We start from the raw sequence: 20,511 nt of genomic DNA, 5'->3' as shown, positions 1-20,511 counted from the left end.
CTCTACCCACAAATTATGTCAGCATTTAACAAGTCCCCACCTAAGCTTCATAAGTGAAGCTTGATTCTAGTAGTTAGCATGCTATAGTCCTAAGCCACCATTCTTTTTTGGCTTATAAATTTTATCCCATAAAACCAAATGCATCCTTTTCTGATATGCTAAACTACCCCAAAGAAAATATTGATTGCATTTATCCATCACATAACAAGTGCTTACAAGAACTAATACAGTTTGCATAATGTGGTTTAGAAGACTTTTTTCTTCCTGTGACACTGTGAGCACAATGAGTAGACTCTTACAATAGCTACTTCTTTAGTGTATCCAAGGCAAAGGATAAAATCCTTCCTAATTTAGCTGCTACATATATATATATATATATATATATAAGTTGGGATTTGAACTGTTAAATATACTCCATCCATTAAAAAATATAAAATATTTTTAATCAAATTTCATTTCCAAAAAATTAGTGAATTGTCTTCAAACTGATAATATTTTTTTATATTTACCCTTATTTAATAGATTATTTCACTTAAAAATGAATATAAAGTGATTTATTTGTTAATGGCATTTTTGAAAAAAAATACATTAATTACATACCTTAAAACACTAAAAATACTTTGGATTTTTTAATGTCCAATCCCTCAAAAAATACTTATAGAGGGAGTAATATTTTTTTTATAAGAGATGAAATATAAGTAAGATTAAAATAAGAAAATAAATGCAACTGAGTTTTGAAATGCTTTGTTGTATAAAAATAGACATTATCCTTTCTGTTAGTATGCATGTTAGATTGATAAGATTAAATATTTTACCGTATACAAAAACAAAATGCCTTTGTAAATCCTAGTCTGTGCTAGGAGAAAATCATACACCACTAAAATGATATTGTATTCTTTAAATCTTGAAAAAAAAATAAAACTAGTTTTTCTTTCCCTTTTCTTTAAAATAAGGATGAAGAGATCATACAGTCTGAGCATTTTCAAAAAATGACCACAAGTTTGAAATATTCCACATTGGCCCTCGGGGGAGATATTGCCACTTATTTTGATTATCTAGATGGAAAAGAAAAGTGGATGCATTGTTCCAAGCCAAAGATGCGTGTATTTCCAAATCAGCTCGCAAGTAATAGTCTATTCTCTATTCGCACAATTTCAAGGAGTGTAATGAACTTATTAGAAAATTGATTGACTATGTAGTCTAATTAAAAGCCTCATTTATAAATATGAGTCAATGAAATCTGCTTTGATTGTACCATCATAGCAAAAATAGGCAAATTGGCCATGGTACTGCACTGAAAAATTATTTCCAAGATACTACAAGTTCAAGAACATTTTTTATTATTGGGCTACAAGTTTTAATGCTTGTATTCGCTCTTTTCTTATTGCTATAATATAATTATTAGAAATCATCTGTGACTCACAATTATGTTAAGCCAAAGGTTTACATAAGGTTTGAGTTTTCACTGATTACACTGAAGCTCTTAGTTTAATTTATCTTACTAATTATGAGTCACACTCATATAGAGACATTATAGAACGAGCTAGAATTTTGCTATTTTAGAATTACAATGTCATGATTAACCTCATGTATAAAAAGACTAACTTTTGTGCGCATTTCTCAAGGACTACTGCTAATATCAGCCTAGGTTGGATTATCTTTGATCATCTCCCATCTTATTGTCTTAAGGCGATGGGTGATGATAGGTTATATTCCTTGGCTCTAGGCTAGGTTGCTTGTATCTCTTTTAATGCTTTGCATCTCTTTTTTATTAAAAAAAAATCCCATTACACTACAGATTAGAACTTGGCTTCTACTAAATCAAGTTTCAAAAATTCTTTTTCTTAATGCTTTGTCCTTGAATCAATTTGTGCTAGATGAATTTCAATACAATCATGTAAAATGAAATTAAAAAAAATTGCTCAAGAGCTTTATCATCTTATTATTTTTTTTGTATAGCATTTGATATTTTAAGCCTGCCTCACATTAAGCTAGAAATGATAATTTGGGGTATGTCTGATAGGCCAATTTGAATAAGCTCAAAAATTTTTAGAGTTGGGAGTTTATAAAATTTTATTTATTTCAAATTTATTTAGATTGCCCAAATAAAATTTGGGCCAACTTGAACCCAAGTGAGCTTGGCACAAATAGTTAAAATATTTTTCGTCATTAAAAATATGAAATTAACATACACTTTAATTTTCACTTAATCTTCAAGAATCATCTTTAAAACTTTTAGTTCACACATTTTGCGCTTTCAAATGAAACTAACATTTTTCATTTTCAAAAAAATATTCAAAAAATGATTGTTAAAATATTAAAACTTCAATTTAGGTGTGCTAAATTTTAAACTCTCAAACTTGGACCTAAAATTTTTTAGGTCTTTTGAAGTTGCTCTGAATTATTGCTTCTAGCTTGATATGAGGTAGGTTTAAAATATTAGGTGCCTTGCAAAAAAATTTAAAAAGAAAAATAAAAAGAGGAGGAGGAGGAGGAGGAGGAAGACAAAGCTCTTGAATAAGCCGCCCTTGCCACCTATAAAATAAGAAAAGACACCCTTTTCTTAATCAAGCATAATCATCAATTGAGACAAAGTCATCAATAAGAGAGAGATCTAAATGAGATTTATCATCTAGCAAGTAACTAGCAATCTCTTTGCAAATATCATAAAATGAACCATCTATACAAACATAAGAAATACATTATGCAAAAGATGGTGTAATAGAAGAATTAGTCAAGGCAAGAGCAAGTTCAATAGCAATGTCATCCATCACCCATTCAATAGCATTCACACCAAGCAATAAGTAATCCTCATATGGATGTTTTATGGCATAATAAATATAAAAATTTATAGATTCATCACCACATTTCAAAACATGAGAATCATTTTTTAGCACGTCAATGATAGTACTAGCAGTGTGCATAAATGGTCTATCCAGGATCAAGATATTTTCCCCATAACCCTCATCATCCATACCCAACACATAGAAGTCCACAAAAAACAATAAATTCTTAACACTCACAATCAAGTCTTCCACAATTCCATGTGACTTCCTAGCACTACTATCTGCAAGTTGGCAAATCATATTAGTAAGATGTATACAATCAAGTTTAAGAGATGTATATATGGAATATAGTGCGACATTAATTGTAGAACCTAAATCAACAAGAGCAAATGAAAATCTCAAGTTATCAATTGTGCAAGAAATAGTAAAGGATCCAGGTCTTCACACTTAACTGGTAATTGTGACTTCATTATTGCACTAATAGAATGAGGTAATTGTACTTTAGTATTAGGAAGAATTTTCTCTTATTAGTGCAATAATTTTAAAGGAACTTAGCATATTTAGGGAAGTTCTTCACAACATCTAACAAAGGCACATTTACTTGAATTTTAGCGAAGAAATCTATCACTTTCTTATCATGCACATTCTTATAATTTGAAGGCCAAAGCACTTGGGCTTGAAGAGATGAAAGCTTCCTCATTAAATCCTTTGCTTCATACACCCTCTTGAGCCTTTTCTTCCGTTTTTTGAGCATTGGCCAAATGATTTCTAGCATGAATAGTGGTGTGGAAATTTTTTCAAGCACCTTCCATTAGCTTATCTTAGCCATTTTTGGGCATTGGTTCTACATAAACATCACAACTATTTTACCTACATTAGAGCAAAAAAAATAATCAATTATCATACTTTTCTCATTTTTTTCATATTTTTTAGCATCAACAATATCATTCAAAATAACATCACCACGATCATTACTAACCCTTTTACCACTCCTAAGGTCAATTGCATTTATAAGGACTTTAGGATTAACCACGGTATTACTAGGGAGTGTAAGGGATTAGGCATTAGAAGAAGAAACTTGATTAGTAGAAGAACTACCATGCTTATAAAGTACATCAAGCACTTCATCCAGCTTATTAAGCCTAATATAGGTGGCGGCATTAAACTTTTGTTGTTGTGCAAATTGTGCATTGAAATTTTACTTATCATTCTTCATCTCATTAATAATAATATCCAATTTAGAATTAGTAAATAATTGAGAAGAAGAAGAATGACCATCAATTGACACAAGTTGCCTGTTAAAGTTTGGAGGGTTAGAAGTACTACCTTTGCCTTGATAGTGTGTAAAATTACCTTGACCATAATGAGTGTTGTGGCCTTGGTTAGTGTTATACCCTCCTTGATTTGTCTCTTGCAAAGCTCCATATAGATTTCCATAAGAAAGACTAGGATGAGTCTTCCGATTTGCAATGTAAGTATTGCCATATTGTCCTCCTTGATTGCCTTAATGTCCCCTATAAAAAGCATTCACATTACAAGCATAATTGTCTTACATAGGGCAACATGTCTCTACATGCATGGAAGAATTACAATGTTATAAGACAAAGGTACAAGGGCGTTACAAGTATTAAGAGGCACATTCATATTTGACACATTAGCTATATTAGCATTGAATGTAGGACCAAATATTTTGCCAACCTTATAGGCTATCTCATCAACTGGAGAAGGGCTAATGATGAGAGAGCTAGTATACATTGAAGCTACCCTAGACTATCTTGTCCCAAATTGAGCACCACTTTGAGCCATTTTCTCTATCAAATTCCAAGCTCTATTAGGTGAAAAGTCAACCAACGCACCATTTGAAACGGCATTTATCATAATTTCATCTCTATCTATCAAACCATCATAAAAATATTGCATATTTTTTAGTTTATTTCACATTATTGTATTGAAATTGATCTGACACAAACTGATGGAATGTCAATAAAAGGAAATTTTAAAAGTTGATTTATAAGAAATCAAGTTTTCATGTGTAGCATAATGAGAACTATTTTTGAACTTGTAGTATTTAAAAAATTATTTTTTTAACAGTATCATGGTCAATTTTTCGTAAAGAGCTTATTACTTCAGCTTTAAATCTATTCAATTGTAAATTATAATATTTAAGGGTAAATTTATAAGAACTAATTGTAAACATAAACATACAAATATTATTATGTTCTTATATTCACAATTGATCAGCATATATTTACGATCCAAATATTGCAACCCATGATTGATCAAGCTTGAAGTCGGGGGCAGTGTGGTATTTTCATATCCATAACAAAAGACAACTAGATTATATTTTTGTAAATTCCAAAGACTTATTTATAAACTAGTTGATATTTATACATAATGTTTTCAAAATTAAATCTCATCAGACAAGCGGGGCGGCTCATTGCTTAACCAACGCGCTGAAACATAAATAAAAATGCAGTTTTCTTAATGATCAACAAATTATACTATATAGACACAAAAACGGCTAAGTTCTGAAAACGATATATCGGACGTATATGGAAAATAATCATGGAAGCTGTAAGTAGCAGAAATGAAAAAGTTAAATCCGACGCTAGCTGAGCAGGAGGTAGTTAAAATTTGGGGCAGAAATGTAGGCAGAAAATCAATCTGGAAAGGGGCCTTCTGTTTTAGAGGGTTTGGGTGCCATAACTCGAAAAGGAAATCCAATTCTCTCCATTCTTGCTCGCCTGGCCGCTTCTGCTTTTCCTTCTCCTCTCCTACCTCCCTTGTTTGGCTTGCATAATTTGATGCTCGTGCATTGAATCTGTCATTCTTCTTCATGCCATTGTTGACGGTGATTATGTTCCTATCTGTCAATGCTGTCATCCCCAATAAAATATTTTCAAGCAAAAGGTCACCTAAAATTATTGTTCTTTTGGTTCAACCAGCCTGACAAATTTGAGATTAAAATAATGTGATTCAATTATTTTAATTTGATTCATAGACTTGAATATACTGTAGGGTTAATAAATTCATCCTTTGTCACATGAATGATTGAATTAAATTAATTTTATGATAATCAAATGGATTTTTTCAGTGCCTTACAGACAAACTGATTTTTAGATTTAAAAGAGAAGAAAGGTCAGTTAGTAAAATAGAAAAGGCAAGGCACAAAGAGAAGAGGGGAGAACCACTGGATGGATATTTGGGAGGAAAGAGAGGAAATGGAGAATCCCAATGCTGAGAGACCCAGACAGCAGAGCTCACTGTACTCGTCCTCTGTGACCAGTTAAAATAACCCCTCACCCTCTCCCTCCATCCCTCCCTCTCTCCCTGTCTCTCTTCCCAAATCAAACGCACAACCAAATCTTCTGCCCACTCCGTCCCCAAATTCCACTAACCAATAAAAGATTCCATCTTTTTCATCAAAAGTTCCCGACTCGCAGATCAGGACTGAGTGTGGTGCGCATGAGGGTTAACCAGGTTGAGGCCCCCCGAGACGAGCACGGATCGTCGATCCTGGATCTTGCCAGGGCCGACATCACCGAATCATCCACCAAAACTAGAAACTGTGCTGCTTGTCCTGGCTCTGGGTCTGGGTCAATGGAGTTTCAGTCGCCATACCCAGACCAAGTCCTCGAGAATGTCCTGGAGAACGTCCTCCACTTCCTCACGGCGCGCCGCGACCGCAACGCTGCCTCATTGGTCTGCAAGTCGTGGTACCGTGCTGAGGCCCTCACCCGATCCGAACTCTTCATCGGTAATTGCTATGCGGTGTTGCCGCGCCGCGCCACCGCCCGCTTTACTCGGGTTCGTTCCGTCGCAATTAAAGGGAAGCCGAGGTTCGCAGACTTCGATCTGATGCCGCTCAACTGGGGGGCCCACTTTTCGCCGTGGGTCGCTGCCATGGCCACGGCTTATCCTTGGCTGGAGAAGGTTTATCTGAAGCGCATGTCTGTGACGGACGAGGATCTGGTTCTTCTCTCTGAATCGTTCCCCGGCTTCAAAGAGCTTGTCCTTGTATGCTGCGAAGGGTTTGGGACCAGTGGACTTGCCGCCGTTGCCAGCAGATGCAGGTAATATTTTCTTCTTTAAGAAAAGGGGTAATTAGATCTTGTTTATTTTTCAGTTGATTACTACGGGCGTTGTTTGTTGTTTACGCTTAATCGCTTGTGAGATTAGTTTGATGTAGTTTGTGCTTTGATAAGAAAATTTTCAGTGTTAGTTTGGGGGGTTGGGGGTTCTGGGTGTGCTTTCCTGCTTTCACGGCATTGTTCTGTTTTATGCTCGGAAATTACGTTAAAGTGGACTCTATAGCAATTATGTCCTTGAGCTTTTTACAATTTATTGGATGGCTTAGACTGGAGACGTTTGGTGGTCGGAAAAAGAGGAACGAACTTGTTTGTTGTGAGTTGATTTTTGCCTGTTTTATCTTTCTTGTTTCAGACAGCTGAGAGCACTTGATCTTGTTGAATCGGAGGTCGAGGACGATGAAGTGGAATGGCTATCATGTTTTCCAGACAATCAAACACATTTGGAATCTCTTGTTTTCGATTGCTTACAGTTCCCTGTTAATTTCGATGCATTGGAGAGACTTGTGGCTAGGTCACCTTCGTTAAAGAAACTTAGGTTGAATGGATTTGCTACCATCTCTCAGCTTTACCGCCTGATTATTCGAGCGCCACAGCTCACTCATCTTGGAACAGGTTCATTCAGTGCATCAGAGGCTGTAGCTGCCGGTGATCAGGAACCAGATTATGCCTCTGCATTTGCAGCTTGTAAATCCTTGGTTTGTCTATCTGGATTCAGGGATATTTTCCCAGATTACCTGCCTGCAATCTATCAAGTTTGTCCCAATCTCACATCTTTGAATTTCAGCTATGCCAATATTAATGCTGAACAACTGAAATCTGTCATTTGCCACTGTCATAAACTGCGGACATTATGGGTATGCGTTTTTTTTGTTCTAAATTCTGATTTCGGATTGCTCATTGTTGTCATTTTTGTATTTGAAGCTTACTTTTGCTCTTATTATGCAGGTCCTTGATTCAATATGTGATGAAGGCCTTCAAGCAGTGGCTGCAACTTGCAGGGATCTTCGTGAGCTTCGAGTTTTTCCTGAAAATGCTAATGAGCATGCTGAGGGGACAGTTTCCGAGGTGGGCCTTCAAGCAATTTCTGAAGGTTGTAATAAATTACAATCAATTTTGTATTTCTGCCGAAGAATGACAAATGCAGCTGTAGTAGCCATGTCAAAGAATTGCCCAGATCTAGTAGTATTTCGTCTTTGCATCATTGGGCGATACCTGCCAGATGCGGTGACTGGGGAGCCCATGGATGAGGGTTTTGGTGCTATTGTTATGAATTGTAAGAAGCTCACTCGACTTGCTGTATCTGGTTTGCTGACTGACCGAGCTTTTGGTTACATTGGGAAATATGGGAAGTTGGTTAGGACACTGTCAGTTGCTTTTGCCGGTGACACTGACATGGGGCTTAAATATGTTCTAGAGGGATGCCATAATCTGCAAAAACTTGAAATCAGGGATAGTCCATTTGGGGATGAAGCTTTACATTCTGGTTTGCATCATTATTACAACATGAGGTTTGTCTGGATGTCATCTTGTAAACTGACTCGCCATGCTTGCCAAGAAGTCGCACGGGCACTGCCTCATCTGGTGGTGGAAGTGATTAGAAGTGAAGAGAGAAATGCTGATGATACTGTTGAGATATTATACATGTATCGATCCCTTGATGGACCAAGAGATGATGCTCCCAAATTTGTCACCATCATGCAGTAGACTCTAAATTTGAGGAGTTGTCAGCTTATTTCTATGGTGGCTGCCGAGTGGAATTGTAGAGCAGGAAATTTTTATGAAAACCTGCCTGAAGAATGGTGCTATCCATGTCAAACAAAGCTGAGCTAGCAATTTGTTTTTTCTTTTTCGGCCTGGGCTACTGAGATGGCATGCCATGAAGGGACTATTGTGAGAATGTGTTTCTCTTTTCTCATTATTGTTTGTTGCAGAGGACTTGGGAGGAGGACGCTAGGAAACATGGGGGGGGCGGGTGGGGGAGACGATGTAGAAGATGAATATCCACGGGTATTGGACCATCTGATGTTGGATCGCTCTACACTTTGAATTCATGTCTTTTTTCCTTCTAGATTCATTTGATCATAAAGGAAGACCACCGGAGGAGGGGGCGGGATTGCCAAAACTGCTCTGAGCAGTGCTTACATAAAATTCATCTTCTCAGATGGTGTCCCCCGGGAAGCTGATTCAGAAGGGTATCAAAATTGAAGGGTTGGAGGGGTGACATCCTCTTAACTTTTCTACCATAGCAATAGAGAAACAAAGCATTCACTTTGTAAGAACTTAGTTTGTTTATTTTGATTCAAATGGCAGTTAGGTTAAGCTGTAGCTGGTGAGGACTAAATCCCTGGACCGAATATACACATCTCGATCTCTCCCCTATCTCTCAGAAGTTTGTTCTTTTTCTTTTTTCAATTTATTTTTCCGGACGTGTTGCTGTAGTTCCTGACTCTTGAATTTATTGTTATTGTTAGTAATTGTGAGATGGCTAATAAATGCCAGAATATGCAGGGTCCATATAATACCAGATGCTTAGTGCGACTGTGTCTGTGCCTTTTCTTTTCTGAATGCGGAATGATCAATTGGCGGTGAGGCCCATTCATATTGTGCGGAAAGTGTTTGAACAAGTACACGTCGCAGGAACACCCCCCCTCCTCTTTTTCGATCTTTCTTTTCGTGTGTTCCCATGCGACATGTTGTGATGATACCTTTCTTTTTCGGCTTTTGTTATTCCCGAACCTCTTGTTGGTTCTTTCCATAACCTCCCCAAGTTATCCGAGTAGCTTAAGTATCCGTGCTTGTTATCAGTTTCTGTCTCTGTTGATCTCCTGCTCTAGTATTGCTTCTGCAGGCTCCAATAGACGCCTGAGTTTATTTCATCTGCTGGAAAATTTAATCCAGTTCAGTCTAGAAGGAATAAATCAGAATAATCTAATTATAAAGAGAGGAGAGCTCATGTTCAACTTCTTGGTGGTATTCATTCTCGCTAGAGGGTGAGAGCATGGTTATGACTGGAGTGGAATCTGATTGTGCAATTGAATAACCGAAGGGGAGTTGCAGCAGCAAGTGGACATTTTCTCTGCCCTTTCTCTCTCAACTCTTACACTGGCCTTGTATCATCAGTGTCGCTAACGCGGCTTTTCCATATTGCTTGTGTTGGGAATAGTCCCTCATAGGATACGGCGGGCCTTTCCTTTTCACATATGAAGATAATATCGTTTATTTTTCTTCTTTCTTGGTATTTTCTCCCAGATTAACCAACCATCACTGTCCCGAGGTAGGAAAAATAATAAGAGGGACTTGGATAATGATGTTACGGAAAGGACAGGGTTCCACACATCCTTCAATTATGGCCGTCCGATGCGTTAAGATTGAAATGACCCGAGCGATGGTCCTGTCTTACCTACTGGGCAGACCAATCTATCGCTTTTTTAATAGAAAAATTCATCCATCAAATTACATGGTCCTGGATGAGAACAAGCACAAGTTGATTTGGTTTTCACATGCATTATACTGTTTGCTAAGCGCGCACATATAATAATAGGAACAAATAATAATAATTAGAATGAGTTGCAAATGCTTCAGGAAAAAAAAAAAAAAAGGCGCGAGGGGGCTGGCTGGTTATGGGTGATTGGTGAAGCCACATCCAAGGGGTGGCCCACCGCCCGATCATTTGAGTATGTGGGCCACGTGTACGGTATTGGAGCTGGGGATATATTAATGACATTGTGCACATTAAGATATTATATAATCATGCATTTATTAATAATAATGATATCGTGTTTGATAACATAATGGTGGGGAGATGCACATTGCAGAAGCTAACGTACACTGTCACGAACCCTGATAAATCCCGTGATTTTATTTTATTTTTTAAAAAATTACATCTCGTGTTGTTTCTGTTAACCACCATTCATGGCTGATCTAAGCCCAGCTCAACCACTAAACTATACTTCTTTTTTAAATGATATTCAATAATGCGTTCTTTACTGTCACCATTTCCAGGATTGATCCTCGCTTTACATATTTTATATGGAGACATCACATGCAACTGTTTAAGTCGTCTGACTATAATTTCTTTTTTAAAATAAAAAACTATAATGTTCACTTGTCAAGTATCAGTATTTGATTTCTCTCTGTCTTCAAACTGAGATTTCGGAATGTGCAGAGAGCAGAACAAGAAGGGTTTGTTTGGAAGCTGTGTTTTGCTTCTAGCTAAGACCGATGAGACCATGTTATGCATAGCAAATGACAAATTACTTTAACCTTTGGGATCGCCATTAGTTCAGATGTCGCTCATTCAAAGGATGAGACATCCACTAATGTGAATGGCTGTTGTCCATAAATCATCATCCATAACTCACCAGTCAAGTCACATTGTCGGGTTTTTTAATTTTTTTTTTTCAGGCGAGTTGCTGATTTTTGCTCCTCAAAAGGCTCATCGTAATTCAGATAAGCATTCAAGAAAAGAAGTTTCAAAAGAGAGACTATCATTCCCCTGCCTCAGCATCTTTGTCCATCCCTGACACGATTTCAAATTTGTACTCCGAGCATTCTTTCTGCAGCGCACTGTACTTATACTATTACACCGTATTGCTTTTTATTTTGTGGATAGATATAAAAAATTCAAAATCGAGCAGATAAAAATCGTTCTGGCTCTTCAATAACCTTCTGCATAGACATGGCCTTATCTAAGCAATCAAACTAAATCTTTATTAACACTGTAGTCTTTATATCCGCACAGAAAAAGCAAGCATATTCTTGACGTTAAGAAAGCAATCGAGGCTCCTAGAGTTGATGGAATTGAGGGAGAGGTAAGGGGCCACTTTCTAGTACAGAATCGACAAATGGCCGATCCAGCTCCATGGAAGGTTGGTCTCGATGATAGGGTTTGATATTTGATGTCATTTTATGTCAATTTGCTCTTGAAACAGAGCCATTAACATGTAATATTTGGTGAGTTCGATCAAACAGCTTTGCGGAATATCAAGAACAGAGGCTTCAAAGCCTAAAAGCTTGAAATCCATTATTTGGGTTACACGTTTTTGTTAATTTTCTCTCTCTTTCATGGGGGCCTAGCCTGATATGATTTGAAAGAGAGAGAGAATCTTCCAATCATTTCTCCTTTAGAACTCTTGCAAAATGATCCCATGCCGTATCATGATCATCTTCTGGGTAGCTTTCACGAATGACATGTAATAACTGTGAGCCCTCTCTGGCGTTTGAATTTCGATCTCAAGCTGTGATATCATTGAGGAGGTGAAGGCCAAGCTTTGAAAGGAAACTGGGTGTGGTGAGTGGAAAACCCTGAACTAAATATGACCTCTCAGATAAAAAGCAAGGGTGTCAGGTTACAGCTTCGACTTGGTCAAAAGCAATCTGAAAAGAAATTTGCTGATTTTCAAATTCATGGTGGTCCCCGGTTTGGCATGATCCACTTCATCAACCTGACCAATACTGGAAAAATATCGAGAAGCGTCCAAATTGTTGGAGAGCCATCCACTTATTTGAAAAGGAATAGGACAACTAATAGTTTACACTATTTTCACCTTTATATTTCAGCAGGAGCCACTTTTGGCGTTCCCTGTCCATCAATCAGTACATGGATTCTATCCAGCCACTAATACACACCCTCCATTTTCATAAACCTTCATTCAAAATAGTGAAATACCCATCTTGGGTGGGGAAAAAAAATCACCTTTCGACCATCAGATAGGGTCTGGTTTCGGTGTTTATCTCTGCTGTAAGATCGCCCGGATTAAAATGTTGTAATCAAATTGTTGCTACCCACCAGACTCTCAAGACCTCTCTAGGCAAAGGCAGGGGCAAGTATCTCATGATCTGGGAAAATTCGAAGCCGTCCGTCCATAAACCTGGTGACTTGGCGAATGAAGTTTTGAAGAAAACATGAATTTGCTGGCTCTCCAATATATCTGTGTATATATATATATATATATATATCTATATTATAAATTACTTATCACGACAAAACACAAGTTGGGGAAGGGAAAGGAACGAGTGTAAAGGTGCATCGAGACAGAATAATAAATAAATATTTGAGCTGTTCTATGGCATGCACGTCTGCATTTGGCTCGTTGTATATATACATTGATAATTTGAACTATATTAAATTTTGATCACAAATTAATTGTCAACCGTAAGTATCAGACAGCTACAGAACCAGAAGTATCAATTACCTTTCCCAGGATAAACTTCTTTAGTTACGGGTTTAAGTCCAATCATCCTCCCTACCCGGACAGTCTCAAATGGCTCGCAATGAAATTTGATCCATATTAGAAATGACTAACAATCAAAAATCACTGCCGCCAAATATAGCAACTCATGCGGATCTCAAATAAGAGAGAACAAAAATACAATGTTCTGTCCCAAAAAAAAAAACAAAAGAAAATAAAAAACTACAATGTTAGTTCACATTATTGTTACCATATACATGATACTGTCATCTAGATGATGAACAGCGTTCTATACTTCCCATTAAATGAATAAATTCAGGCTCACTGATTGGGACTATCATAATATCGAATGCCTTGTTTTCGTGATCGGTATGTCTATATAGTATGCTTCGATATTCAACTGAGATTGCACATCCTCATCTACTTTTGCATTATCTGACCATCTACTGTTTTACTTAGCATGATTGAGAATTAATATTACAAACATCAGCACACCACCTATTTATGTTTCTCACATGCTAGACGTTTTAGGGGGCCAACCGCTCAATCTTCCATGCTCGTTGTCCATTGATCTCGTGGGGGGAATAGCGCAACCTGTCAATAAAATATTCACAACGAAACCATAAGGAACCCTCATGGATAGTTCTCCTCATACAGTTTGTGAATACAATAGCTTCTAATGACAGCTGCATACGGAATAATACTGTTGAAAGCCCAAACTAAAGATTGTTAAAAACAAATAAAATTCATTTTTACTTCTCAGAGCAAGGCACAAGATTTATAGTTTTTGTCATAAATTTGGAAAAACGAATTATAGTCCCACACCCACCGTTTGTCCATGTCATAATGAACAATATACATAAAAATCAACCAGTCATAAAGGGGGCAACAACCACCTGTCATGCAAACGAGACGGCTGTCCTTGCCAAAACTCAAAAAGTTGTGGTGTCAGTCTGTATCCTCCCCAGTTTTTGGGTTTAGGGATCAAGCCACTGCAAGCAGGAAAACAGAAGTGTTACTTCCCAACTCACCTGGCGTTAACAAATGGGAGGGCCAAGGAGTTCTTAAAAAGCAGCGTAATGTTGGAGGCATAAGATGATGAGCTAATCAGAGCTCAGGTTAATTCCAGAAAGATTTGGAGAAAGTCCAACAATTGCACACAATTTAAGATATCACGAATAATGCATTAGAACCATAGGGACTTTAATTGGTATCACGAACAGAATACTAACCAATAGTGGTCCGTTAGGAAAACAGAAATAGTGAAAGGAAATAGAAGAATCAGGATTGAAAATGAATCTAGATATAATGTATGATTCCATCCGCTGCTAATATTTACACTCCATTTTTTCCTATTGTCCTCATTTTATCATCTATGGCTAATATTTACTCTCCGTTTTTTCTATTGTCCTCTTTCTAATTTCCCAAGGGAAACCCAATAGTTAAAAGATGGTCTAAGACTCACCCATCAGCAAATTTTTGCTCCAGCTCTTTGTACTCCTGATGAAGAACATGTCTTCCAGGCACCACCATACTCTAAAGATCAAGCAACTGGTAAAAATCATTTTTTATATTCAACAACTATCAGAATTCAGTAAAAATAAACAGCACACCTGCTTACTAGCTATTGCTCCAATCTGACTTCCTCTAGGACGGCTATGGAAATACTGTTCTGATTCTTCATCTGAGACTTTCTGCACAGATCCCTCCACTCGTACCTTGGAAAAGGAAAAAAGAAATGGGAACTTTATAGATTGACCCCCCCTTTTGAACCAAGAGAGTTCTGGATCTTTTCTCATTCAACTTTTCAAATGCAAGCCTTTGTACATATATGGCAACAGTCAATATAACTGAGTTCAAGACCTGATTCTAAGACATACATCTAACTGCATAAACCGGGGCTTGGGCTTACATATTGAAACCTAGTTCAGCTAACATAATAGAATCTCAACTAAGCAACAAAACTAAACTAACTATATCTTGACAGAAATGATCCTTATCTAGAAAGGTTATCAATATATTGGCAAAAAAAGTGGAAGGCGATCAATGAATTATGAGGTATGCCTTCATAACGGTAGAGTTATAAGCATTTCAGGTCATTTCAACTAAAGACTTGTTACAAACCATCAATGCCTCAGCTTATTTAACTTACAATGTAAAGCTATTTAAAATTCATAGCAGCTCTGCAGTAAACCATGACACGGAGTAAAGCATCTTTTTCCCCAAATACATTCTCAGACGGGTTGTAAAATATACACACACAGACACAAACATACACATTAATGACCATGGTAACATGAATTAACAAATACAAAAGTCAAACTCAAACTAACAATTAAGATAACCAATTTGTAGCTCTCAATCACTTTAAATCATCCTAATATATTTCAAGTGGTGCCTACATAGAAAAAACCATTTTACTCTCTGACAAGTTAGTCAGCAATTCTATAAACATAAATACAGTTTTCTGAAATATGTGATTGCAGAAGGTAACTGCTTGAAGGGAGAAACAGATTGAGACTAGAGAATAATAAAAGATACCCTCAATCTAGACAAGTATATTGTTAAAGAGAGGATAAAACGACATTAGATTCTAACCAATACTTTGCAATGTAACCTCAAACAATTTAAAATAAAGCTGCAAGAAAAATTAATGAATGAAGCTCTTCAAATGTTTGCAACAAGAAAAATTTACAAAGAAACAAAACTTTGCTAACATGAGAAGAGAAAGTATTGTCTTAAATCTAAACAAAATGGAAAAAAAGCATACTCATGGCCAAACAAATTCAGCACCAGTCTTTGAGCTGAAACTTACCAAAAAGTCCTTATAAGGTAGTAGATTATCAAGATTTCAACAGCCAGAAGTAAGCCTCCGTATATGTTTTTGAGTAAAAGGTAATGAAAGAAATCGAGAAGAAAGCAAAAATTGGGTTTTTTAAATTTAGTTCCTGACATGTGCATTTTTATTTTTCTTCTTTCTCTGGACATATCTCAAACCACTTGCCATAACATCCTTCATGAGATCTAGACAATAGGTCAATCCAGGAGATGCTAATCCACTAACCTAGACCGTTAGAAGAATTTAATCACCCGTGTGTTATATTTCATTCCATATATCAAATAGTGTATTTCCCTCATTTTTTAAGGAAACTACATGCTGGCATGATACTGATTTGCATCAGAAAGGAACATGCATCATCAAAGCCATGAAGGAACAAATCAATATGCAGCAAAGGCTAGAACAAAAATAACAGTTACCTGCCGGTTTAGACCTTCCCAATAGAAAAGAAGTGATGCACGAGGATTTTCTGATAGTTCATGTGCCTTCTGGCTTTCATAGTTTGTGTACCTGAACAAACCAATTGCAGCAGGTGGAAGATGATAATCATTTTTCAAACAACTTTGTTAAGATCATTATAAAGTATAAGCAACAGATTATTACTGACCACACAAAACCATCCTTGTCCACACCCTTCAACAACACCATTCGTGATGACCTGCAGCCGTATAAGTAAAGCCAGATGGAAATGAAGTTCAGTTAAGCAACATATTTATTATGTATACATTTTAGTTACACAAAACCCTTCAAAGAGTACATTTTGTTCATTCACAAGAACCCAGTGATCTATATAGGTGAAGACTGAAAAAAATGGAAGAAACAAAGTAAGATGAATAACAGCAAAGCTGATCTTACGGCTTTGCGCCCTTCCCTACAGTCGATAAGGCCATAGCATTTGGTTCCCTCAAGCCAGCAGCCAATGCATCATCAAACCACTTACAAAACTGCAGGTATTGAATCACGAAATTATCAAACATAAGAAAGATGTTGGAGGGCTGAGAAGTAGCCATGAGCATTAAAATCTCTGTTTTGAAAAATACTCGTAGGTTATTAAATTAAAATGAATAAACCACAGAAGGACCAAAGAAGGGGGGATTTACAAACAGTTTTATTTTACATGAACTTTACCTGGATGATGGGGTCTGCATCCACCTGCTCTTCAAGAAACTCTGGAGAAATATAGTTCTCTCTTAGAGCTGAAATATCAACTTGAGGAGGCTTGCCAATTCGAACACACATAGCGGTTCCAGGATATGGTGGGAGATGAAGCTTGTATTTTTCTGCAATGGCAGGTGGGACAAATCGACCTCCTAGAAAGTGATGAGGACCACTAAACTTCTGTGCACATAATTTTGGTGCTGTCAAAGAAACCTACAAGAAACTTAGAGCATGTTAACGAGATTATCACTCAATAGAAACACAACTTGTGTTTGCCTAAGTGGATTTAGGATATTATTTGTAAATTCCAAATTTTGGTGTAAGAAACAATAAAACAGACGTCTTTGAGAATCATACCAACATATCAGGTTTGATGCCTTTACCATCAACATCTCCTTTTTCAACATGCCACCCAGAGGGAATATCTATGGAGACTAGAGCTGATCTTTTCTGATTGGCTTGTTCATGATTATGTAAAGTGACAAGCCTCTGGATCAGATCATCAAAAGGAGGCCTCGGAGCACCTGGAAAAAAATTAGAATTTACTCATCCTGATGAACGAAAATGAATTGAGTCATGCATTAATAAAAGAAAATCCATTAAATCTCATGCCTGTGAAGTGAGTTCAAAATTCTGATAAGAACCAGAAGAGATTGGTGAAAATTATCATTGGTGAATAATAACTTTAGGTGCACTTACCTTGACAAGAAGGCCCTATATAATTTGATGGCCAGAAATATTGTAAAATAAATTTTGATGATTGATAGAGCAAGTCCTTTTTACATTATGAAATGACTAGAAAGGTGAGATCACAAATTGCTAATTAATTTCACAATTTTTCACATTCTAGTAATCAGTCATGACAAAGTTGTGACATTATGAGTTTGCATCATATATAAGTTACCACTGTTATATGTTTGTAATAGTAGAATAGAATAGAATAGATGTTGAAGAGGATAGGAGGAGAGAAGAACAGATGAAGGTTTATAGAAGATGAGAGACGAGAGGTTGAAGAGGAAGAGAGAAAAGAGAGGCGAGAACTTTCTGAATAATACCAGATTCTATTGAACAACAACCTAATGCAATGAAACATAGAAGTATTTATATGACCGCTGAATTACCCCAATGGCTAATAACCAACGGTTATAACTAACTAATAAAATGTCAAAATTATATAAACATAACAATGCAAGTTGTATGTGGTTTCATGGTCCTCTATAAGGGATCCACAAACAATAATTCAAAAAACTAACTAGAAAATTACCATGGAAAGAGAATCCAAACATAGAATCTATTACAATGTCAAAGTCCTTGGACAAGTCTGATTTCAGATCTTCCTCTGATAGGAATGGGATTGATAGTGATTCAAGCTGCACCAACAGTCATTCAAATGAGACTCACAACAACTAACAACAAACCACCGTGCCAAAGAAATAATTGGCAGGGAGATACACGATATGAAAGGGTGGTTTAAAAGTTTGTCAGCTGGAGTTTCCCCATACCTGAGTGACTAATCCAGCATAAAGAGGCTTGGCAGTACGCTTGGGATAGCAGACACAGGGCCTGTAACCAAAGTGATGAAGGTGACGGGCAGCCACTAGACCATCACCCCCATTATTCCCAGGTCCACATATAGCAAGTACTCGGACATGCTCACTTGGTTTGTAAACCTGTGGAAGAAACTTAATTTAAAGCACAAATGTTCCACGATATTATTATTGCAGGGAACACGATTCTCTCAGAATACTTGGTATTGCAGACAATAAAGTCACAGAACAGAGTGAAAGACTCAAAATATTCTTATTGCCGAAAGCTGATGATTGAAATATGGAATCACGAGTAATTTATGAAGTGTTATAACTAACTAAAATATTATTATTGCAGAAAACTTATCATTGAAACTGTCTACGTGAATTTTTGACAATTTCATTCAATTCATTTCCACCATGAAAGGAGTGCAACTACAAAGAAAACTCAATAGATAAATAAAAAGCAGCTAATAATCACCTCTGCTACGGACGCGGCAACGCTCAAACCAGCCAATTCCTACAATTACAAATGTGCAATGAACACAAACTGAAACCGTTAAGCAACGACAGGAAAAGAAATTATACTACAGGAAGAGAAGTAGGGAAATCTACGATGAAGATTGACCATCAACTGGTCGACACTAAATCCAAGAGGGCCCATGAGGATCTCATCGATCTCGGCAGCTTCCCGCTGAGTCAGGTACGAAATAGAGTCGTGGCTCCCCATGGTTTGCCCCAACACAGCAGCTCTGGACCCTGCAGCTTCGGTGAGCGCACTACGAAACGCCCGAATTCCCGCAGTGCAAATTGAGCCTCGAATGCCCTGGAATAAGAAGAAGCACAAAACTTTAAATTTGGGGAACAGTTGCTTGAAGCGTTGAAAGAGAAATTGGAAAAAAGACATTGATGAAGCGGAGAAATGGCCTACCGAGAGAAGTTTAGGAGAAGGGGAGGGGGGTTTGGGGACGTTGGCGTAGAAGAGAGCGTTTTGAGTGTGAGTGAGTGCGTGGGTAAGGTATAAACATGTCATCGTTCTTGCCTTCCGCACCAACGAACGCATTGGGTGCTTCCGTTGGGCTCGGCTTCTTCTGAATGAACCCATCGTACCAATTAGTTAATACTACGAGCGTGTAATCCTTTCGAGAATACTACATCTACATTTTAACTTTAAATAACTAAACTTTTTTGTCTGTCAAAAATTAGCATTCGGTCATCGAGGCTGGTGAGCAACTGTACTGCAGACCATGGGTTCTCGTATTAACTACTATTATGTAACAAATTGTCTGTGAACCAAAAATGTTCAATCCGAAAATGACTTGATTTATTCCTGTGTGATTAAATAGTCTGACTTTAATAAAATTGAATCAGTTCAATTACCATTTATCAGATGAATCGGTCCATTGAATTCAAATTCTAAGGTTTACTGTAAGTATTAATTAAAAAGGAAAATACTATTTCTGTCCCTTTACTTTATTCTTTTTGTTGTAAGTTCTTACAATTTTTTTAGATATTATAGGTTTTTATACTTTTTTCTGTCTATGCCATTGGTTCTTATAATTTCAGAGGAATGTTGACGTGACATAAATGAGATTTAGATTTAGTGACTTTGTTTAATATTGGTATTTAGTGCCTGTAGCATTTGAATCGTTAAAATTCATATCAATGATTATAAACTTATACTCTACTTAAGATTAATGAATGAATGAGTTTATCTGAATCATTGATCTAGATTTCAACGACTTAGATGATGTAAGCACTCAGTACTTATATTAAGTACAGTCAATGAATTCAAATCCGGCACAAGCAATGTTAAGATTGCTTACTTGTCCACTAACATCGTTAAGTTTGTGCTATTAAATTGGTGTTGAATTAGACTTTTTAATAAGCAAAATAAATTAAAAAAAACTACATGGATTA

The 20,511-nt window shown here is 36.8% G+C and overlaps 2 protein-coding genes across 2 annotated transcripts; one reads left to right on the top strand and one right to left on the bottom strand.

Annotated features, from left to right (window-relative positions):
* Positions 1-5,942: 5,942 nt before the first annotated feature.
* On the top strand, positions 5,943-9,416 carry LOC129303253 (transport inhibitor response 1-like protein). Its single transcript, XM_054942445.1, has 3 exons — positions 5,943-6,859; positions 7,230-7,731; positions 7,823-9,416. The coding sequence occupies exons 1-3, from the start codon at positions 6,252-6,254 to the stop codon at positions 8,579-8,581; spliced, it is 1,869 nt and encodes a 622-aa protein (XP_054798420.1). The 5' UTR covers positions 5,943-6,251; the 3' UTR covers positions 8,582-9,416.
* A 3,789-nt stretch (positions 9,417-13,205) lies between these two features.
* On the bottom strand, positions 13,206-19,711 carry LOC129303172 (pyridoxine/pyridoxamine 5'-phosphate oxidase 1, chloroplastic). The gene is made up of 14 exons (XM_054942287.1): positions 19,523-19,711; positions 19,220-19,417; positions 19,073-19,111; positions 18,568-18,735; positions 18,330-18,435; positions 17,423-17,589; positions 17,036-17,278; positions 16,763-16,851; positions 16,515-16,565; positions 16,327-16,417; positions 14,682-14,786; positions 14,534-14,604; positions 13,965-14,060; positions 13,206-13,662 (listed from the first exon to the last, which is right to left on the bottom strand). The coding sequence occupies exons 1-14, from the start codon at positions 19,694-19,696 to the stop codon at positions 13,596-13,598; spliced, it is 1,665 nt and encodes a 554-aa protein (XP_054798262.1). The 5' UTR covers positions 19,697-19,711; the 3' UTR covers positions 13,206-13,595.
* Positions 19,712-20,511: the final 800 nt, after the last annotated feature.

This window comes from Prosopis cineraria, unplaced genomic scaffold (assembly GCF_029017545.1).
Source record: "Prosopis cineraria cultivar Desert tree isolate PC_DT_omini unplaced genomic scaffold, ASM2901754v1 PC2, whole genome shotgun sequence".
Classification (NCBI taxonomy): Eukaryota; Viridiplantae; Streptophyta; class Magnoliopsida; order Fabales; family Fabaceae; genus Prosopis; species Prosopis cineraria.
The sequence above is the reverse complement of the archived record's forward strand: the minus strand, read 5'-3'. Positions and strand labels throughout refer to the sequence as shown.

Bases quoted from the DNA above. Each gene is read 5' to 3' on its own strand.
- LOC129303253 (XM_054942445.1), top strand. From the start codon at position 6,252: ATGAGGGTTAACCAGGTTGAGGCCCCCCGAGACGAGCACGGATCGTCG. The intron at 6,860-7,229 runs GTAATATTTTCT...TTCTTGTTTCAG, and splicing joins GCCGTTGCCAGCAGATGCAG to ACAGCTGAGAGCACTTGATC. The intron at 7,732-7,822 runs GTATGCGTTTTT...CTTATTATGCAG, and splicing joins ATAAACTGCGGACATTATGG to GTCCTTGATTCAATATGTGA.
- LOC129303172 (XM_054942287.1), bottom strand. From the start codon at position 19,696: ATGGGTTCATTCAGAAGAAGCCGAGCCCAACGGAAGCACCCAATGCGT. The intron at 14,787-16,326 runs GTAACTGTTATT...TCCTTTTCCAAG, and splicing joins GGGAAGGTCTAAACCGGCAG to GTACGAGTGGAGGGATCTGT. The intron at 14,605-14,681 runs GTGTGCTGTTTA...CTTGATCTTTAG, and splicing joins GAGCAATAGCTAGTAAGCAG to AGTATGGTGGTGCCTGGAAG.